General features: G+C 44.6%; 1 protein-coding gene across 1 annotated transcript; it reads left to right on the top strand.

Annotated features, from left to right (window-relative positions):
- The first annotated feature begins 175 nt into the window (after positions 1-175).
- LOC118103211 (inositol polyphosphate-4-phosphatase type I A) lies at positions 176-21,667 on the top strand. Its single transcript, XM_047339045.1, is given in 29 exon segments — positions 176-314; positions 475-571; positions 3,133-3,211; positions 6,636-6,825; positions 7,168-7,212; positions 7,454-7,572; positions 7,709-7,825; positions 7,999-8,023; positions 8,026-8,077; positions 8,279-8,390; positions 8,724-8,814; positions 9,131-9,278; positions 9,407-9,537; positions 9,623-9,727; positions 9,825-9,933; positions 10,189-10,206; positions 10,821-11,004; positions 11,095-11,310; positions 11,434-11,575; positions 11,682-11,849; positions 12,185-12,217; positions 12,808-12,980; positions 13,437-13,560; positions 13,714-13,781; positions 13,996-14,195; positions 14,287-14,384; positions 14,501-14,613; positions 14,703-14,857; positions 20,111-21,667. Coding segments are annotated over 26 exon segments (2,985 nt in total). The 5' UTR covers positions 176-314; positions 475-571; positions 3,133-3,211; positions 6,636-6,719; the 3' UTR covers positions 20,244-21,667.
- The last annotated feature ends 339 nt before the right edge of the window (positions 21,668-22,006 follow it).

Here is a 22,006-nt window from a genome sequence, read left to right as displayed (position 1 = left end):
GTGTGATTCTATGGTTGCGTCCTCCCCGTGATGGCAGGCTATAAAACAGAATTATTACCTCTTCCACCAGGGATCGATGCAGCCATAGTGCTGCAGACCAGGCACACAAAGAGTTAATTGGCTCGGCCGTTTGGGAAGCAGCGAGCTGTCGGGAGAGGGAAAGAGAGAGAGAGAGAGGGGGGTGTGAGGAAGAGCGAGGGAGAGATGGGAAAGCAGGAGGAAGAGGAGAGGGAGAGGCTGCAGTCTCTTTGCTGCGTGACGGCGTCTGCAGCGTGAGTTTGTTTACATCCACCGGCAGCGGTCGGAGTCCTCGGGTACGTGAGTCTCATCTTTACCAGCGTCGTCATCACCCGGGAACACACGGAGCGTGACGCCGTGTTTTTCTGCTGCATGTGGAAGAAAATGCATCATCATGCTGTGTGCTAATGGTTTGTCTTTCTGTCCGTCATATCACTTGTTGCTGGACTTCTGCAGAGAATAATAACAGGGAGATGCTGCACGAGACGTGAGACGGATGCAGGGGGGGGGGTTTACTGACACGGTCACTGCTGTGGTACAACTTTGCTTCAAGGTAAAGACATATTTATACAACTGTTTACAGTGTCAGTGCCGTGTATGATCTTTAAATACAGTCTATGATCTCTATATACAGTCTATGATCTTTATAGACAGTCTATGATCTCTATATACAGTCTATGATCTTTATATACAGTCTATGATCTTTATATACAGTCTATGATCTCTATATACAGTCTATGATCTTTATATACAGTCTATGGTCTTTATATACAGTCTATGATCTCTATATACAGTCTATGATCTTTATATACAGTCTATGATCTTTATATACAGTCTATGATCTTTATATACAGTCTATGATCTCTATATACAGTCTATGATCTTTATATACAGTCTATGATCTCTATATACAGTCTATGGTCTCTATATACAGTCTATGGTCTCTATATACACTCTATGATCTCTATATACAGTCTATGATCTTTATATACAGTCTATGATCTTTATATACAGTCTATGATCTTTATATACAGTCTATGATCTTTATATACAGTCTATGGTCTCTATATACAGTCTATGATCTTTATATACAGTCTATGATCTCTATATACAGTCTATGATCTTTATATACAGTCTATGATCTTTATATACAGTCTATGGTCTTTATATACAGTCTATGATCTTTAAAAACAGTCTATGATCTCTATAGACAGTCTATGATCTTTATATACAGTCTATGATCTTTATATACAGTCTATGGTCTTTATATACAGTCTATGATCTTTATATACAGTCTATGATCTTTATATACAGTCTATGATCTTTATATACAGTCTATGATCTTTATATACAGTCTATGATCTTTATATACAGTCTATGATCTTTATATACAGTCTATGATCTTTATATACAGTCTATGGTCTCTATATACAGTCTATGATCTTTATATACAGTCTATGATCTCTATAGACAGTCTATGGTGCAGTGTGGAGGCCGATGTTTAGCATGAACAGCTGTTTACTTACCAGTGAACGGCTGTTAATTGAGTTTCCTTTGATTCCAGCAGCACAGGAAGTAGGGGAGACGAGATGTCACCCAACCACCGAACAATCCTCATCATAGACTGTAAATAAAGATGGACGACGAGTCTCCACTTTCTTCCTGTCTCACATAAATGCGCCACCATCTTGCCCTGTGACTTGGCTTCACTTTTGGGGAGCTGCCAAGTCGTCCAAGGACCAAACGTTTGATTTTAATTAGTGATTTGATGATGTAGAACAGGGTGGAACATAATGATTGACAGCTGAGACTGACTGGTGATTGGCACAGTGCAAGATGGTGGACGCCTGTATCCAAGATATTTCATGTTTGTACAATAAGAGGAAGTGGAGATGTGTGGTTGATGAATTGCTTCATGTGAGGCCTGCAGTTTTCTTTCCCCTCTCAGTCAGTCAAAGACTCGTAGCTCGACCCTGCAGCTCACTTCTACTTTCAGCCTCCCCCCCCCGAGCGTTTGCCAGAATAGACCCGTCTTCTGTTTAACTCACAGCTGCACTGGAAGTGGTTTAAGTGTGAAGATACTCCCAGTGTCAAAGCACAATCTGCTCATTCTGCTTTCACTAAACTAATATTTGTATGTATGTGTTCCGCTCCCATCAATATTAGAGCTTTACACGTTTCTTCACTGGTGTGTGTTCTCGAACTTCTGTCATCGTGACGACAAATTAAATTTCGGATCTTGAAAGTGAGGATATTTTAGCGATATTTTAGATTTAGATTGATAATTTATGTCGTTGCTGTAGAGACGCATCAAAGGACACTTGCTGAAAACAACAGAAGGAAGTGGCAGTTTCTCACTCGTACACAAACTGAGCCGTTCGTGGTTTTTCAGCTCAAGCTCAAATGGAAAATCTTAATGTGGTGTGCATCAACCTTTTGTGGTGATGCAGGGTCGCAGAAAGGTCGCAGCACTTTGCACGGCTTCGGTGGAAAAACTTTTCAAAACCACGAGTCATTTCTCTCAGACTTGAACTTGACAAGAATTGAGACGTCGCTGTTGCTGACGTGTGTGTGTGTGTGTGTGTGTGTGTGAGAGAGAGAGAGATACAGGGTGTGGGTGTGAGAGATACAGGGTGTGGGTGATGCTCATTTTCATGTGAAAGGGCCACAGCTGCTCCGTCCCTCTAAGGAAATTATTCATGCTTTATTCTAATGCTGATCCTAGAGGGTACACACACTCACACACAGAGAGACACACACACAGGGTGGTTTTGTGTGTGTGTGTCTATTATCGGCTCAATGGAGCAACATGGGGGCAAATTTGTGTTTGTGACATAACTATTTATACTATTTTGTACTTATTGCACATTGGAAAAAATACCAACTGGACTCATGACGTTCATACACTCGATGGAAAAGTGTCCAGGATGTGAAGCTGTACGTCACATTCTCCGTTTCAGTCAAGCTATGAAACTATGTGCACACACAAATGTAAACGTGCTGGTGTCGAACCATGGAGGAATGCGTTTTGTAAATCTAAACCCTGGATCTGATGAATCTTGACACATGAGCTGTGATTTGAAATGTAACACCTTCCCTTTCACGTCTTTTCAGGTTCTGAGCTGGGAGCCACTCATCCTCACTGAACCTGGATCAGCTCACTTCCTCTTTACCTTCATACCATCCAGACACTGTGAGTAGATTCACCCTGAACACCCTCACAAATATGATCTAGGGCTCGGGCCTGATATTATTTTCAGTAGTTACACAATGTAAAGCTCTGGCCCTGTGGCTGTGAGCCGTAGTAAAACACATGTTGAACTATGCAAAGGTTTTAAGATTAGTTTCAGCCGTAATCCCTTTAAGCGCCACTTAAATCCCAAACTAACCTTGTAGCCCTGCTGGGTTCTCAGGCTCAGTAATGCAGGTTCATCACGACTATGGAAACTTTCTTCTTCACATGCCAGAGGTTTGATTTAACTCGAACACGGTTGTGCTGCTTATAGCCACTGAAAGCATTTTGTTGAAATGAAAGCCTTGTTGAAACAGGAACAAGTTGGTTTCATTCCGAAAAAGATGCTTTTTTAAAACCGAAACCAGATTTTCTTGCACACGATTAAGTGAAGTGGAAAATGAGGATACACTTGGTAAATACATCTCGGGGATGTCACTTTAATTTGTCTTCTGCTTCGCTTGGATTTGGTGTGAAAAGAGTCGAGGAGGAACCAAATTTAGAAGAACGTGTTGACCTTCACACACACACACACACACACACACACACACACACACACACACACACGCTCTAAAAGTGTGTTAAAGTCCTCTTGGCAACGAGAAGGCTTGAAAATGGGGTTTCACCATGTATGGTCAGCTGGACTCTCGCTCTCTCCCAGTCTGTTTCTCCTTCTCCCAGTCTGTCTTTTCTCGCTCAAGGATGAAACTGACACAGAAGCTTCAAACACGTGGCCGTGCGTTCAGTTCCCTCTGCAGCGAGTCGACAGATAGAGGCAAACAAATCAGAAACAGTTGTGCAGAGGTTGAGTAGAAGCCTATAAACCTGCCGTGATCCTCTTTAGTTTATTCAATGACCTCTCATGATGGAACTTGTTGCTTTAATGATGACTTTTGCGCTGCCAAAACAAATCGTCCAACCCTGAACATCTCGTCATTTCATCCCCATCTTCCAGAAACAGCTAATTTGAATTAAAAGTTTATTCCTGAGCAGGTTTGCAGCTTTCTGTCGTGTGGGTGGAGAGTTTTTGTAATGGAGGGGGAAGTTATCTGTTAATATCCGCAATAGTTTAAACAAGGACCTGATTCCAGGACAACCAGGCCAGTTCCTGTGAGAACGATCTGTAAAGTCTGTTTATACTGCTAATCAACCAGAATCTAAACTTTGCCAATCCTGTACGAGGGTTTTATGTGTCAGGAGCTCTGGGCCTATACTGTGTGTGTGTGTGTGTGTGTGTGTGTGTGTGTGTGTGTGTGTGTGTGTGTGTGTGTGTGTGTGTGTGTGTGTGTGTGTGTGTGTGTGTGTGTGTGTGTGTGTGTGTGTGTGTGTGTGTGTGTGTGTGTGTGTGCCCCAATTCATGTGACTCACAAACCTACACAAACACTAACACACCGTGCAGGCTATATTTGGAGCTCCCTTTTATGGCAGCATTTCTGCTCAGTGAAGATTTCTGGAGTTTGACCTCCTCGTTTCCTTCTGCTCGTTACACTCTTTTCTTTTTTCTACCATCCCTCTTATGCTCTTTTTACAAGAAGGTGAATTCCCAGATCTGCTGAATGACTTCATTGATCTGAGGTGTGTTAAAACAAAGAGATTTCTCTTTTACAGGTTGCACGACAAAGTGAAACTGAAGTAACGGCTATAGATTGAAGCTCTTTGGGTTATCTTTGTTTATATGTTTTTGGAAGATAGAAAACAACTCGAACCATTAACGTGTAACAATATCAGGAAGCTACAAGCCGTAAAAAGCAAGAGGCCTGTAAATGGATGATGTGTAGGAACCAGTTTTTGATAACGAAAGTTGAAAGCAAGTAATTTTTGGCTTTGGGTGTGGAAAATGTGACTCCAGTTGGCCGACAGACTGGAAATTTCCTCCTTGGTTTGTGAACAAAGACCAGAGATGCGAGGCGTCTGGTAATCTGGTGGCATCTGGTAGCATCCGTCTCTGTCCTCGATACACAAAGGAAAGAAAAGCCCTGAAAATACGGCAAGCAACCAAGTGGCTGTAGAGATTCGGCCCACAGAGAAATCCTCAGGTCGTGTTCCAGATGTTTACTCTGACAGATGTAGGACGTCGGTATCTGAGCTGACAAAAGTGGGACAAGGGAGATCACTGCTGGACCGTTTATAAGGAGGAAGTAGGACAGCAACTATTAACCCAGAACCACAGTTAAGATAAGAATGTGTGCGTCTGGTTGTAAAAGATGTAGGAGAGTTTAAATATTCTTTAAATTACATATATTCATCTCAAAAATCATTTGTTTACTGTAACTTTGACCTTAATCTGAATCACTGAGCACCATCCTACCCAGATAGACGGAAGAGATCTCCATCTGCGTGTTGTCAAACTAGACCATCGGTGCCTGCTCCTGTCCCCTGCGTTCGCCGCTTTGCTGCAAATAGGCTAATTGCTCCTTAACAAAATGGGACAGAGGGAACGAAAGCAGGAGAAGACGAGGAGAGTGGGATGTCGGCTCGTCCACAAACCTCCGGGGAATCAAACCCCAGAAGATCCACGGAACGATTCTAGTAAGATTTGCGGATCACGGCAGAAAGGCGACAGACAAGGAAATGGTGAGGAAGAGAAAAGGAATTAAAATAAACTGCGGGGGACCTCATGAGAAACGTACAGTCTCTTAGCAACATCAACTTTCTGTAGGGTGATAACTTTAACAGAGGCAGAGAAAATGCTAATTTGTGGGATGACACACACACACACACACACAGATACGCAAATGCAAATAAACACCTTCCTGCAGAACCACAGACAAACATACACTGACCAGTTTATTAGGTCTAACAATAGTGTTGTCTAATACAGCAGAGGGATGTTGATTCAGCTGAGAACTGTGGAGGCTGCAGTCAGAGGGTGTTTGTGCAGTTCAGAGTCAACACGTCGTCAGTTCAACAACGAGAAACTGCAGCTTCCAAAACAACCACATCCCCGCTAACCTAGAATTCACTCTCATGTAGAAAACAGGGGGCGGATTTGAGAGACATGTCACATGTTAATAAGCAACAGGTAAATGAATCTAGTTTAACAGATGGGATGTGGAGGTAGAAATGCAGATTGGATGAGTTGACCTTGAAGTTGGCTGTTGTTATTCATGAGTTTGACCTTGAAGACGTCACAAGTTGCCCACTTATCTCTGCGATCTGTCTGTGTTGTTTGTTTCTCGCTCTGTACACATCTCCGTCCTCCTCGCTGCGGCCGTAGGCGTTGATGTATTCGCATCGTGAATTTAAATTCATGCGCGTGGTTGAAATTATTTCTTCTCTTGACCAAGTATCATTTTATAAACAGCAGCACAGAGCATCAGTGTGATGATGAGTTCCTCCTCCTCCTCTTCCTCCTCCTCCTCCTCCTCCTCCTCTCTCCATGTAGAGAGGTGAATGAGATCTACGCAGGAAGTGGGGCTCATCACATGGGAGTGTGTGACGGTGTGTCGCCCGCTCGTCCCGGACAGGCATGGCGGGGGTCAGAGAGCGCGGCTCCCGGACACAGAGGCCGTGGTCGGTGTACCGGGCCACCACGTTTGAGCTGTCCGACGAGATGATCGGCCTCGCTCTCGCAGGTAAGAGGGCGTTGAGTCTTCACGGAGGTTTGATGAAAAGTAAAACAAGAAAAACGTTCATTCATAAAAGCTGTTAATTAGTCACAAAGGTAAAACTCATTAAAGTCACCACTTGCAGCAGCACAGAAAATACATCTGCACACTTGGTGGTTACCACCCGCACACAAACACACACAGGGAGTCGAACTAGTGTGGGAGCGAACGGCCTCTTCAACCACACTCTGCTCCGACCGCAGCGATCCCTGAGTGCAGCTCTTCATCCGTCAACACTTCCCACTGAAGCCAGTTTCATTACTTGTTTCTTCGAGCTCAGAATGAAACCTGATGTTGTTTGTCTTCTAGGAAATAGTCAGGACCCAGACGAGCCTGTGCTGGAGTTCAGCGTCGGTGAGTAACACAGACATAATGTCTCAGTTTGTCCTTTTGACGAGATCAGTGTTACAACATGCAGGTAAAAGTTGACATCATTCTTTTAATTGTTTTGGTCACACGACAACACGACTTCCTCCAAACCTGCTACTCGGGTTTCAAATGGCCTGTTTGTTTGCCTGTGGACTTGTTGAGTATTGACTGTGGCGCTGTGTGTTTATGTCTGTGTGCATGTGTGTGTGTGTGTCTTCTCGTCCAGTCTGCACAGACCTGGTGACTCCTGCTCTGGATCGAAAGCCCAACAGCTTTGTAGCAGTGAGCTGTACGACGCCGCCTCAGGCCTTCTGGACCAAACACGCCCAGACTGAGGTCATAGAGGTCAGACTTTTAGTTTTTCTGCTCCAAGGCGACCGTCTCTCTTCAAGTCACTGTGAAATAACGTCATAACACTTTTTAAGAGTTATTGTTTCACAGAAATGTTGCTGAGTGGCTGTGTGACGTCCTCCGTCCACAGGGCACCAGTAATCCCATCTTCCTCAGCAGCGTCGCCTTCTTCCAGGAGTCCAACATCAACCAGCAGACGCAGGTGAAACTGGCCGTCTATGACGTCAAGGACCGCTCGCAGGGCACGGTACGACCTGGAGTCATTTAACGTGGGGGCTGTTACAGCTCTGTTACGCCACTGAGCGTCTCTGTCCCTCTGAACTGAGGCTGGAAAACAAACCAGCGTGGACTTTGCTCTCAGATGATGAGGTAGTTTGTGAACTGCAGTGTAAACATGCGTCTGCCTCTCTGTCTGTCCAGATGTACCTGCTGGGCTCAGCACTTTTCCTGTCAAGGAGATTTTGCAGGAGAAGAGCCACAGATTACAGCTGGAACTGAGGTAACACACACACACACACACCCTGGCTTTTTTAAAGTGTTTGTTTTTATTGTTTTACATATGTTTTAGGTATTCTTTAAAAGTTCTCTTTGTACATTTGTAATCTTAACAACAACATAACCTTAAAAGTTTTCCTTGGAGTCTGTGAATCCTTCTGCTCCTTTTGTCAGTTACACTGAATTACTGGGTTTTATTGTGCAGATCTGCGGAGAACGTGCGGGTGGGGAACATCACCGTCACAGCCTGGCAGATGGAGGACAGAGCGGACCAGAGGATGTCGCTCAACCGCCTGCCAGACGGCATCAACGGCCGGGTGAGAGTCCGGGAATTACATTCGGATTCGCCCACGGCCGCTGGCTCATTGTTTTCAAACGAACCGGAGGAAGTTTAATTCATTATTTGAGATTGTTCCTGCTGTTAATCAGATTTGAGGCACCTGATGAATAATGTTTCACGTGGGAGCGATTTCCTGTTTGTCTGTGAAAACAAATTCAACAAAACTCACTTAACCGGCTTCATGACACAGAGCCTCACATGTGGCGTTGGAGTGACTTATCTCCGTGGGGGTGCACAGAGCGGTGGAGGTGGTTGTTGCTCACCGGAGTCGACCTTCAGTCTAACATGAGTTGATGCACGTGTCCTGCAGACGGTGCTGACTGTTGACGAGAGCCTCACGGAGTCGATGGGAGTCCGGATCAAGTTCGCCTCGCTATGCAAAGACACCCTGCTGCGCTCAGGTATGACCACACACAGGTTCTTTGAGTTTATGGTTCATTTCCAGAACATCCAGGCGATGTAACGTTCCCCCTGTTCTCGCCCTCTCGCCGCCCTCCAGCCGTCTTACCCACACGGCTCCGTGTTCACAGACACATCAGAACGTTAATCTTATTAAGTAGAAATATATTGATTGTCACTGCAGAGCGGGACGTATCTGTTTACCTCAGGGACATGTCGCAGATCCAGAAATAACACCTATAGTGTTTTGGTTACACTAACAGTTTGATCTAATCTTTAATAATCTAATGCGAGCTAATTGAATCTTCTGCGCCTCAGTGTTCGGAGGCACAATGTCCAGGATGTACCGCTTCCCCACGACTGACGGGAAACATCTACGCGTGCTGGAGCAGATGGCTGAGAGCGTCCTGTCGGTCAACATCCCCAGACAGTTCGTCAAGCTGCTGCTGGAGGAGGACGCGGCCAGGTACACACACACACATGTACATCTCGGACCTCTACAGGAGCTTAGGTTCTTGTTGCGGAACAATTAGATTAGAAATGTCTTTTACTTTTCTTGGAAGATGAATTGCTGAATTCCCACTTCATCTGCAGGGTCTGCGAGCTGGAGGAGCTGGGAGAGTTGTCCCCCTGCTGGGAGAACCTGCGGCGACAGATCGTCTCTCAGTACCAGACCATAATACTAGCATACCAGGAAACCCTGTCTGACCTCAGTGATTACAGAGGTTGGTGTCCCACACATTGTTAGTGGCCTCCTGCCAGGTGAGTTTTAAAACAGTTGACATGATCCCTTTGTTTCTGTTTTAAAAGGTCCGTCATTCAAAGCCAGTAACCTGAAGGCAGAGAGGAAGCTGGAGTTCATGCCAACCAACCTCCACGTTCAGAGGATGAGGGTTCAGGACGAGCTGGGCTTTGGTGAGACACTCTCACTTCCCGGCTCACAGTTCTGTTCATTCACACGCAGATGTATCTTTTAAACGCCGCTGGTCCCGTCTGCGTGTTTCTCCCGCAGAGCACACGTATGATGTGATAACAATCGGAGCTCCGGCCGCTCACTGCCAGGGTTTTAAAAACAGCGGCCTGAGGAAACTCATCCACAAGTTTGAGGAGGCGAAGAAACAGTAAGTTCACAGATGCCTGGTTGATGATATCTGCTCTTGAGTTGAATCTCCTCCTTTGCTTCATTCATAGTTTCCACTCGTATTGTTTTTAAACGGTTCAAACCTGTGATTCATTTGATGCAGTTGAAGTTATTTTGTTGATTGATTTTTTTTTTTTTTTACATAGAACGAACGAATGCATTGTTTCTTTAACTTTTGCATTAATTCTGCGGTTCAGTTGAATTCTTGATTTTGTTTGTATTATTTTCCGATCAGCGTATATGAGGAGGGATGGTGAGTTGTTGCACCGCTTTGCTTGTTTCCATTCGTTTGTTTGCTGTTTGCCTGTCACCACTTTGAACCACCACATAGAAACCATGACTTATACAACCCAAGGTTTAAGTTCACCGCAGACAAACAGGTGAGCAGCTCGGACATGTCACGTACTGACACATGCATCGGTATTAACAGTGTTGTGTTTGAGGGGAACGTGTTAATCCAAGCACTTGTACTGTATGTGAGTTATAGCAGGACGATAAGTTTGTTAAGATACTGCTCATTTTGTAAATTCAGACATTGTTTTAATCGCTAAAACATCAACATTAAATCATTTTAAATAATTTGTCAAATTCTCCTAAAGCTGTGTCTGAATTTACAAAGTGAGTGACATCACCCAGTTGTTTCACGTTGTCTTGTGTTTATCTGTAGGAAGTAAAGGTCAAAGTTCAGAGAAGGCATGTGCATGCAGAGATATGTGATTCTGTGATTATTCTTCCCCTCATTGGACATAAATCATTTTTTAAATTGGAGCCTCCGAGACATGACGTCCATCTTGTCTATGTTATGAGAAGGTAAGCGTGTCGTACAGGAAATGTGCTCAGACCTGGTGTCTCTGCTTCCTGCAGCAGCGCCCTCTCCAGCTCGCAGTCCATCGTCTTCATACCCCAGGACATCGTCCGGGCCAAAGAGATCATCGCCCACATCAACACGCTGAAGACTCAGGTCAGCTACTACGCCGAGAGGCTTTCCCGCGCTGCCAAGGACCGATCGGCCAGCGGACTGGAGAGGACGCTCGCCATCCTGGCTGATAAGGTGAGAGCAGGAGAAAGAGGATTATATTCAACCACGTGAAATTATGTTATGATGTTTTCAACTGACAATTCTGATATCCACCCCCCTCAGACTCGTCAGCTGGTCACCGTGTGCGACTGTAAGCTGCTGGCTTCAGCTATTCAGGCCCTGAACGCCGCGCGGCCGGAGTACATCGCCTCCAAAGCGTCTCCTTCCGCCGACTCGGAGCAAGTGGTCCTCCGCAACGACCAGGACACGCTTCTCGCCAAGTGGAGCGGCCGCAACAGCCGATCCTCGCTACATGTGGACTGGCATGAAGAGGAATGGGTGCGTTCATAAAACAGGAAACACCAACAACGACGGGACTTTCCAGGGTTTTGAATCTAAAATGTGAAAACGGAAGTCAAAGCACAAGATTCAGTGTGGTGCCTCTCGCTCTTTCTCCTCCAGGAGAAGGTTTGGGTGAACGTGGATAAATCTCTGGAGTGCATCATCCAGCGAGTCGACAAACTGCTCCAGAAGGAGAGGAGGCCCAGCGATGCCAGTCAGGACAGTACCCAGAGTGACCAGCAGGGTGGCGGCATTAAGAAAGGTTAGTAACAAACAAACACACACAAAGGGCAATTTAATTCAGTGTGTACTTGAATACAGCGACCGGAGAAGTTTAGGATAACACTGCTCTCTGTGGTTACAACAAGGTAACAGAGGAAAAAGACGAGCGTTCTGGATCAACCCAGGAAATATGTCAGAGGAATCTCTATCATCATCATCCTCATCCCCACTTCCACCTTCATCATCACCTCCTCCACCACCTTCCTCATCCTCTCTGCCTGCGCTCTCCTCCACTCATCCTGAACACGACTCCTGTACGTTCACTTCATTCTTTTCTTTTCCTCTTCTCTTCTTCACTCGAGTGCAGCTCTGGTATTTCTGAATATCATTTCACACTTTCTGTCTGAACTAACACTCAACAGGAAATCGTACACACCTACATCTTTGTATTTCAGACTTGTGGTCGAATCACAAGACAGACAAACTGTTCACCTTTGTCTTCTTCCATGAAGCCAAACGAGTCTTATGTTTGAATAGTAGATGTTCTTCACCGTGGTCTGCAGTGTTCTGTGTGTTTGTCTCTCTGTTGCCTCGTGTGGCTCGCAGCGCCCGCTAATCATGCATGTTGCACCTCCATCCCTTCTTCTAGATGGAAGCCCCGGTGCTGAGGAGGCGTACCCAGGTAAGAGCTGCCTCCTCCGCCCATGCTTCTCTACATCCACAACTCTGCAGGACTGGGGTTCAACAGGAACATACGAGATGTGGGCAGAGACTAATACGTAAGACAGGATATCAACATCCGTCCTGAGTGATCTGAAACCACCCAAGATGCATTGTGGCATCTGAGATCCGATCAGTCAGACCACATCTGTTTAGAGGAACTTAGAGCAGATTGGATCTCTCAGGGCGGATCTTAATATCAGGCCTACAGCTGTTTACCAAGGAATAAAGTTTTTATTTGGTGTAGTACATTCAAATTTCAAAACAGGTATTTTCAAAAACGTTTTAATGTTTTAATAGGGACATTTTTACTTATGGGTAATATAAAGTTTGTGGTTTTTTTCTGGAGGTTTAACTTGTAAGGAAACGTATCGCTTCTGCTTTCCTTGTTGCTTCTGTTCCATCTGTTTCCTGTCTCTGTCCTAAAAAGTCTAAAAATATCAACTTTAACCTAAAGATTCACTTTCATAACTGAGCCAATGTTGATATATGTTCAGTTGTGTTTTGTCTAACCTCTATTATTGTTTATATCTGTGTGTATGTGTGTGTCAGGTGAGTGGAGCGAGGCGTTGTACCCTCTCCTCACCACGCTCACCGAGTGCGTCGCCATGATGAGCGACAAGGCCAAGAAGTCCATGGTCTTCCTGCTGATGCAGGACACCGCCCCGACGATAGCCATGGACCTGTCGCTGCAGTACCGCCGCGACGTGGTCTTCTGCCAGACGGTCAGCGCTCGCACACACACACACACACGCGCACACGCACGCGCACGCGCACACGCACACACACTCACAGCAGCGTGACATTGACTCTCTCCCGCACATGTTTACATCAGCATTTACATAAACGTGTATTTTCGTCTTTTAGTTAATGCGCTTGAGTGAGTCACAGCAGGGGGGGTCAATCACAAGTTCATGAATGTGCGAATATTGTAAACATGAGGACGACGGAGATGCAGCTGTTGGTGCCGGTGTCACATTTATGACAAATAAACACAGATTATTATACAAGTGGGGGGGGGGAGGGTTTCTTCACCTTCAGACCTACACCCCCACGCTCCTGTGCGGGCGACAAACCAGAAAGACGTTTAAAGTTAAAAAAGAGGATTTGTGTCAAAGTAGTTTTCATCTCACAACTTGAAATCACAGTGTCTCTAACGTGTTGATGTGTTTGTGATGCAGCTCACCGCTCTCATCTGCGGCTTCATCATCAAACTGAGGAACTGTCTCCGTGACAACGGGTTCCTCCGACAGCTCTACACCATCGGCCTCCTGGCTCAGTACGAGTCCCTGCTCAGCACCTACGGTACAAACACACACAGACGAGGTGGAGACACCTGATCTGTATTTACAGATCACATGTTTTACAGGTTTTACAGGTTTTACAGGTTTTACCTGCAGAGAAACCTATTATTAAGTTATTAAAAGTCATGAATTGTCTGTTATACACGTGTTTCAGGGGAGGAGTTGTCCATGTTGGAGGACATGAGCGTCGGCATCATGGATCTGCGGAACGTCACCTTTAAGGTAAAAACGTGTGTGTTAGAATATATTATGTATAGTAAATATGTATATGAATCATATGGTCGAGCTTTTTCAAATTTTTAGTGTCACAGTTACGATATAATGTCCTTTTAAACACATAATGGCTTCAGCCTTTTGTATAAACTGAAGCTGCTTCATGTGCAGCAGCAGCGTTTACTCATCAATCATTCAAACATTTCCTTCCCCTCACTATAAGGTGACCCAGGCCACCGGCAGCTCGGCGCCCGACATGCTGCCGATCATCACCGGGAACCGAGACGGCTTCAACGTCCGCATCCCGCTGCCGGGAACCATGTTCGACGCTCTGCCTCGGGAGATCCAGAGCGGCATGTTGCTGAGGGTGCAGCCGGTGCACTTCAACGTCGGCATCAACGAGCAGCAGACGCTGGCGGAGAAGTGAGTGAGAAAAATGTTTCAGCGCCGACGTGAAGTCAATCAGTGAACAGAGTAAAGACATGGAGACAAATCCATTTTATGTCTTGTTCAGATTCGGAGACACGTCCCTGCAGGAGATCATAAACCTGGAGAGTCTGTCCAGGTTGAATTCGTACTACGAACAGTTCAAAGAGGTCCTGCCTGAGGACTGTAAGTACTCAAACCTCAGAATAATGCATTATTATTATATATATTTTAACAGGTTCAGTTATTAGTTCTCTCCAGATTTAATCTTTTCTTCCTCATGTATCCCCTCGACCCCTCAGGCCTCCCGAGGTCTCGTTCTCAGACCTGTCTCCCCGAGCTGCTGAGGTTTCTGGGGCAGAACGTTCATGCCAGGAAGAACAAGAACGTGGACGTCCTGTGGCAGGCGGCCGAGGTGACGCTCCTGACAAACTCAAGAACCTTATTTGTGTTTGAACGTACGTTTGACATAAATTAACGTTTCTTCCGTCTCCTCCACCTCAGATTTGTCGCCGGCTGAACGGCGTCCGTTTCACCAGCTGCAAAAGCGCCAAAGACCGCACGGCCATGTCGGTGACCCTGGAGCAGTGCCTGATCCTGCAGCACGAACACGGCATGGCGCCGCAGGTCTTCACGCAGGCTCTCGACTGTATGCGCAGGTAAGACGCCTTCACAGCACACGTACGGATGAAAACACTACATAAACCTGAGCAATATAAACGAAGCATGGAAATCCAGATCCCCTTGAGTTTTTCCCCTTCATCCTACTGGTTTCCATTCAGGCCTCTGTGTTGGTGTTAGCATGTTTTAGCATGTCCAATCTCACACTGTGGCACCTCATTTAAGATCTGTGTTCACCTAGAGAAACAAGTCCAGTCTGGTTGAGGCTTTCAGATTCTATATTCACTCTCTGATGCAGTATTTTACTGTAGCTTCACCATGAGTCAGCTGAAAACCTTTAGTTCCAGTGAAGAAACGTTTCAATGTTCAAGTGAGAGGCTCCTCCTGTGCTTGTCTGTCTTTTCTTTTCTCTACGTATTAAACTTAGAGTATTTTCCCCATCGTCATCACTACTTCTTTTGTCTTTTCATTCATTCATTGAACCTCCTGCCTGTTGACAACGGGATAAAGAACGTGTTTAGTTTGTCTTTACGCTGCGTCAGCAACATTAAACCTAGAAGTCAGTAGAGTACGTTACCAACGGTCCAAAGTGTCTGTCTGTGTTCCAAGTGTCTCTCCTGCTGCGCTCGTGTGTAAAAGATGTGATCACTCCTGTGCTCAGTTAAGGTTGCACCCCCCCACAGACACTCGCATGATTCGACGACGTGTCTTCACCTCTTCCCCCACTTCTCCTGCTCCTCACATCTCTCCTCTCTCTCCCCCCCGCCTCATCAGCCGCCGAGCATGAGACATTTCCCTTCATCTTTAGACTTTGATTTAGTTCTGGGTTTAAGCTGCGATGCATGTTGGAATATGCTTTGAGATGCTGCATCTATTCCCTTCACCTTTATCCCCCCCTGAAAAGGAAGTAAAGAACAATGTAACTTGAAGTTAAGTTCATAGGTTTTCTGCAGCAGGTATTATCTAGGATCTTTTTATGAATTTCTCACCATAGCATGAATTTTCACCTCATCCCTTCATTTTCCACCCTTTCCCCTCAGTTCCCTCCTTCACCCCATGTCTTAGGTAAATAAACATGGAGCCATTGTTGTATTTTCTTATCTTCTTTCCTTTTCTGATCGAAGCATCTCTCTTAATTTTCTCTTTTGTTCTCTCTCTTCTCTTCCTCCTCTCCCTCTGTTTCCCGCGACATGATTTTTACGGGATTGTTTTTCGTGATTCATTTGCAATATGATTTTTTTGTATTGCTTTTAAATATTGGTGTTGTTTTTCTGTCACACCGTGGAAACTGCCGTCTGTTACGTGGCGGTGGCTTCTTCGTTTTCATTGTGGCCGTGTCGCCCGTTATTTTGCCATTTCACCTCTGTGCATGATGACATATGTTCATTTTGGCTTTGGTGCGAAACATGCGGCTCCCTCTCCTCCTCCTCCTCCTCCTTCTTCTCCTTCTTCCTTCCCATCTTTTATCTTCTCCTCCATCACCTGTTCCCCTCTCATTGCCTTTATACTTCATCTTTTACCATCTCACTCTCCTTCCTTTTTCTAACCTCTCCCCCACCACCTCCTTCTCCTTCTTCCAACCCTTTTATTTGCTGCTCCACACCTCTTCCTCCTCCTTTTCTTCTTCTTCCTCACACCGGCGTGGCTCGGCAGCATTGGTACGAGGGAGGGGGTGATCCAGAAGAACCTGAGCGGCTTGCTGCCGGTGCGTGACTTCCGGCTGGACCCCAGCCTCATGTACTCGCTGCCCCTGCTGGCCCTCAGCCCCAACCTCCTGGTGGTGTGGATCTTCCTCAGCGTGGCCTATTTCCTGGCCAAGCTCCGCTGCAGCTGAGCGGCCGCGAGCAGCCGACTGACTAACAGCAAAACATAACGCCGTGTTACTGAGGAGGGGTGGGAAACCTCCACGCTGACTCCTGAGGGAGTTTCTGAAACAGTGAGAGTGTGTGTAGTTCATGCACATTAACACTGGACAGCATGAACACACTGTCCCACCCTGACCAGGGGCTTTACGCAACTAATCCCCCATCGAGGGCCACGCCCCCCCCGCTGTCTTTTATTTGATTTGTTTATGGACACTTTCTGATTGACTGAACATGGTTCACGAGCCAGGAAATGTGCTGTAAACACGGATTATATCTCAGTGTAGATATGATGGTTTACTTCACTTTCCATACATGTGACATCAGCACTACATCCACACTAAACTGGCTAAATGTAAACACTGATGTTTTCCAATCAGCCGGTTTAGTGTGAACATAGTCTGGATGATTTCATGTGGATAATCTTCAGATATAGAACAACACTGTGGCTGAGCGAACAGCTGGACTGCACACTCAACATCAGCATGTTGAAAACCGTCTGGATGATGAGAGCAGACACCTCACCATCCCTCTCTGCACTAACATGTAGATTTCAGGCCTTCAGGAGACTTTAAACCTGAATTTATGTTTGTGGATTTTCGCATAGCGCCCTCTAATGGACAGATTCTGCCTTGTTCTTCATAGTCATAAGAAGAAACGCTCACTCACAACGAAACAAACACAAAGGGATTGTTTCTGAAAGTTAGAAATGACAGAACTGAGATATGTATGAAAATAAGCAGTTTATACATAGTACTTGCTTTCAGGAAAGAGTTATTGTTGCTAGTAGCTTTCATAATGAAACAGATACATGATTTGACCTTTGCAGAAACAGCTGCTTGTTGCATTCATGCAAAACATTGAGCTTGATTCATCGTCGTCTTCCATGTGCTTCTGCACCGAGGAAACAGAAGCTTCTATCAAGTATACTTCAGATTTGATATATTTTCAGGCAGCATTTGCTAATTTTCTTTTCTCTTTAGGTCTTCCTGCTTTTTGGGAAGACGGGAGGTTGTTTGCTTCCACTTCAGCCCGAGCACTTTGCAGCAGATCGTGGTCAGATATTACTTCTCACTGACCGAGTTCTACTTTGACTCAAGTCTTTAACAAACCTTATTAGGGTCAGGAATTAATTATCAGACAGACTTCAAAATAAACATGATTCCCTTTTCTGCACATGCATGTTTTTAAATACCTCGCACACGCAATAGAACGAACCAGAAAGTCCGGTGATGACCTTGATCCTGCAGCTTTTTGAATTTGAGCTTCGTTCCCGGAGAGCGTGATGAAGAGGAGAAGAGTCGTCCATCTTTATTCACAGCCTGTTGGAGCCCGGCTGAGGTGTTTTATGGGTTCAGGTTATTTATAAAGACGGTGACATGTTGGATTCACGCACTTTAACTGGTCCCAGTTTGCCTCATGACAATCAGTGAGTGAGGAATTCAACCCACATCTGCTCTCATATCAATTCAGTGAAGTTAAATCTTCTTTACGATGCAGTTTGTAGTTTGGCTCCTGATGGAATGTACGACGTTAGGACTTTCAGGGGAAATGTGTTCGTGTAGTAATGTGTCTTCGTCCTTCAGAGCATTTATCTGGACCCGATCGCGTCCGTCCACGTGTTGACTTTGTTCCTTGTAACGTACACAAAGAGAAACGGGTACAGATCGCAGCTATTGCAGTGGAAATTAGCTTTACACAGTTTTAGATGGTGGATGTCGTGGGTCCGTCACTTTGTTGGTAGTCGAGCTTTAAGACGAGCAGATGAGGAATGTAGCCGTGTTCGTGCCAAACGCTTCCGTCAGGTTTTTATCAGGTTAATTCAGCTTTGTTAGACTCGTGTATTTGTCTGAAACCATCAAGTCTCCTTCCTGGATTTTTATAAAGGCTCCGTCCCATTAAGATCGACCCAGTAAGAGAATAGATGAGACCAGAATAACCTCCTCTGGGAGAGTCTGGTGCTCGGATGGGCCCATAAACCTCAAACACACGGATTGAACCAGAACAAGAAGATTTATATTTTATTAGTCAGATAAAAAGATTGATAACTGATTAACCAATGTCCCAAACTATTCATTCATCTTTTAGCAGTATTATATATGTGTTTATCTCGCTCAGCGCGACCTCTGTCAGACCAAAGCAACAGTATTTGTTCCACTTTGAGTTTAATTGAAATGTTATGAATACACATCTGATAAATATGCATCATCATGAACAAGCAGGGAAGTGAGGAAGCAGCAGTTTGTTTTATGTACAATGTTGAAAAGGTTTTTCAAGGATCAGGCCCCGTGAAATAATAATTTAAATATCTAACACACGTCTGATTAATTCTTTATAATTCTGTTATCACACTGAAGTGCTTCCTAAAACAAATCAATCTTTTATTCTTATTAAATCCACATGTATCAGAGAATATACTCGTACCGCTGTACATACACTGTATTTAAATGCTTGTATTGCCTAAATATTTGCTACATCTATATATATATATAAATTAAATTAACTTATTACAAAGAGTATAAATATATATATATATATATATATAAATAATCCATATTATGTGAATACTATGGTTGTGCCATGCTCACGCTGTCGTCACTTTATATCACAGCTACGTATGTGTAGTTACTGCAATATGCATATATTTATGTTTTCTTTACCACGAGTGTTCACTGTTCATTTCAACAGTTTGCATGAGCTTTCAAAGCCCTGAAGCACCGTGTGAATTCAAATGGTTTGTTTTAGCTGCATCAGAAATATCAACTGCAGACGGATATTGTGTTAAAGAGAAGTTATTGCTTTAACGTTTGTCGCTTGGGTTCAAATTGACCTTTCTTTGTTTACTTGTTTTCTTCCCACCTATGAAGTTTAAAAGAGCAGTTTTATGTTGAAGCTCTCGCTGTGTCCCGTGCTACATGTTGCACTCGATGTACCACAAACCCTAGAGAAGCTCCCGTCCTGAGCCGCTGTCCTTCCCTAATAAAGGATGTCTGCCTCCACCTGCAGAATAAAAACTGTCTCCACTGACATTCTGTGGTGTTTAAAGTTGGTTTGATGTTTTATTATTTATTCTTTGCGTCTCTGAACCTCGTTCACACGTCACCAACATGCGTCTCAGGTGAGTCGAGCACAAGTGGAGAAGGGAAACACCTCAGTGTTCCCGTCGTGGGCCAAATTTCTGTGAGGACATGGAATAATAAAACGTACTCTTGTGTATTTTATTTGTAAAATAGTACTTTTACTCTGTGGTATTAAGTACAGGAGCTTATTACAGTTGCAGCATCAGATTACAAATTCATTTGTCTGTCGCAAACAAGTTGTTCACGTCAAACATCTGCTTTTGTTTCTCCTCTGGCTCTGTCTCCTCCTCCTCCTCCTCCGTCTCCTCCTCCGTCTCCTCCTCCTCCTCCTCCTCCTCCGTCTCCTCAGCGAGGGCTGCAGACGAGAGAACACCGTGAAGAACGTGGGATGTCGGAAGTACGCGTTCAACTCGCTGCAGCTCAAAGCCTTCCCCAAGCACTACCGACCGCCTGACGGCACCTACGGCAAAGTGGAAACCTGATTGGACCGCAGAGCCCGGTGTGTTGGGATGTTTCCGTGTTATTGGACCAGTGTGTTCTGGGAAGCGACGACATGTAACTGTGTAGAATCCAGACAATCCAGACACGGATCAATTGGTCCATCACGTCGCCTGGTGGCTGTTCCAGAGGCTTTGGATTTGGTTTGTCTGGAGATGTTTCTCCCTGAACCCACAGATTTCTCCGAGCTGAGTGTAATATCTGATCGTAGGTACTGTAGCACTGTCTTATGTCACGTTACACAACACAAGAATGTTGCCCCTGGTAGCTCTTTACTTAGAAATGACCGCCACTGCCTCCTGATCAAAGACTGATATAATCATCATGAGCTTCACAGACATTATTATGTATCAAGACAAACTAGAATAACTCATTAAAACAGACGATACTCTCATGGAAACACATTCTGACTGTGCGTGGTTGTCAGTCCGAGTCCCATCAGTTCCTACTGAAGACGTGACTCTTTAAAAACATAGTTCCATCTTTTAAATAATGTTTCCCCTTCACAGTCGTTGAAGAATGTGCTATCAGGCCCTCTTAACTTCTGAAGTGCCCTTAAGCAAGATGTTAAATCCTTACCAGCGTGACGGGGGGGGATCTGTGACGACTAGTTTTCATTCCATCTTTCAAGTGAATATATTCAACCAAACAAAACAAATTAATGTCCAACGCGGATTTGTTTGGACGTTTTTATATCTTTCTTCCCACAGTTTTGATTTTATAGTTTTTGTGGTGATCCATAAAAACAATACAGCTCGTCCAAGGTCAATAAATCTGACCTCAAATATTGAGTACTGTTAAAATATTCCTAAATATGATTAAGAATTGATTTATGAGTCTATTTAGTTTCTATGCAAAATTTTTCCATAGGTATTCTGGATTTTAAAGAGGTTTCACAGACACAATGTTGAAAAGCAGCTAAAAACAACATTTTGGGCATTTTATTTGTTTTTATTCACACTCCTGCCACATTCATCTGCAATGCTCTGTTTGTTCCACCAGGGGGCGCCATTGCTCCGCACTGTAAAGCCTCCACAGTTTGTTTGGCTCCATCACATGTGACCCGTTAAGTGAAACGCATCTTACTGTAACATGAACCACACTGTCAGACTGTTGTTCGACTGCCGCCCACTCGCACCTGTCACTCAGCACAGCTTCTGTTCTGCAGCATCGTGTCACACGTCTGCCTCTGAAGCGTGAGGCCAGAAATAAATATGAAAACGGTGCTTTTGTTTTCTGCTGTCGAGTTAATATGAATATAGAGACTTTATTATTATTACTCATTATTAAAATAGAGATTAAACTGAGTCGCTAACGAATGGGCGGCTGAGTATTTTCCTTGTGGGGCTTTGTAATTTATCACTTCACAAAATGTATTTATCAGCATTAAATGATCATTTAATCTCAATGTGTTGTCAAGGCAACGTGTCCTGAGTTTTATAATGAACCAAATGACGTAGATTTCTCTTCCCCAAATGAGATCTGTGAGTGAATCTCTGGGAAATCGTTGCAAAACTAGATATGTAACGATGTTTGAAGGAAGTGAAAACAAAACCTGGATCTGTGCCCTGATCTGGATCTGCACCAAAATCTGAAGAGTTCCTCCCGGACTCCGACCACCACGATTCATGGAAACCACTTCACTTGTTTCCGTGTAATCTGGCTCTTTCATAACCACTTCTGTGGCGCTAATAAAAATACAATTTAGTTATGAAAACTACTGTTTATCTTTTGAGTTAATGTCTCT

This window comes from Hippoglossus stenolepis, chromosome 24 (genome assembly GCF_022539355.2).
Source record: "Hippoglossus stenolepis isolate QCI-W04-F060 chromosome 24, HSTE1.2, whole genome shotgun sequence".
NCBI classification, from domain to species: domain Eukaryota; kingdom Metazoa; phylum Chordata; class Actinopteri; order Pleuronectiformes; family Pleuronectidae; genus Hippoglossus; species Hippoglossus stenolepis.
The sequence above is the reverse complement of the archived record's forward strand: the minus strand, read 5'-3'. Positions and strand labels throughout refer to the sequence as shown.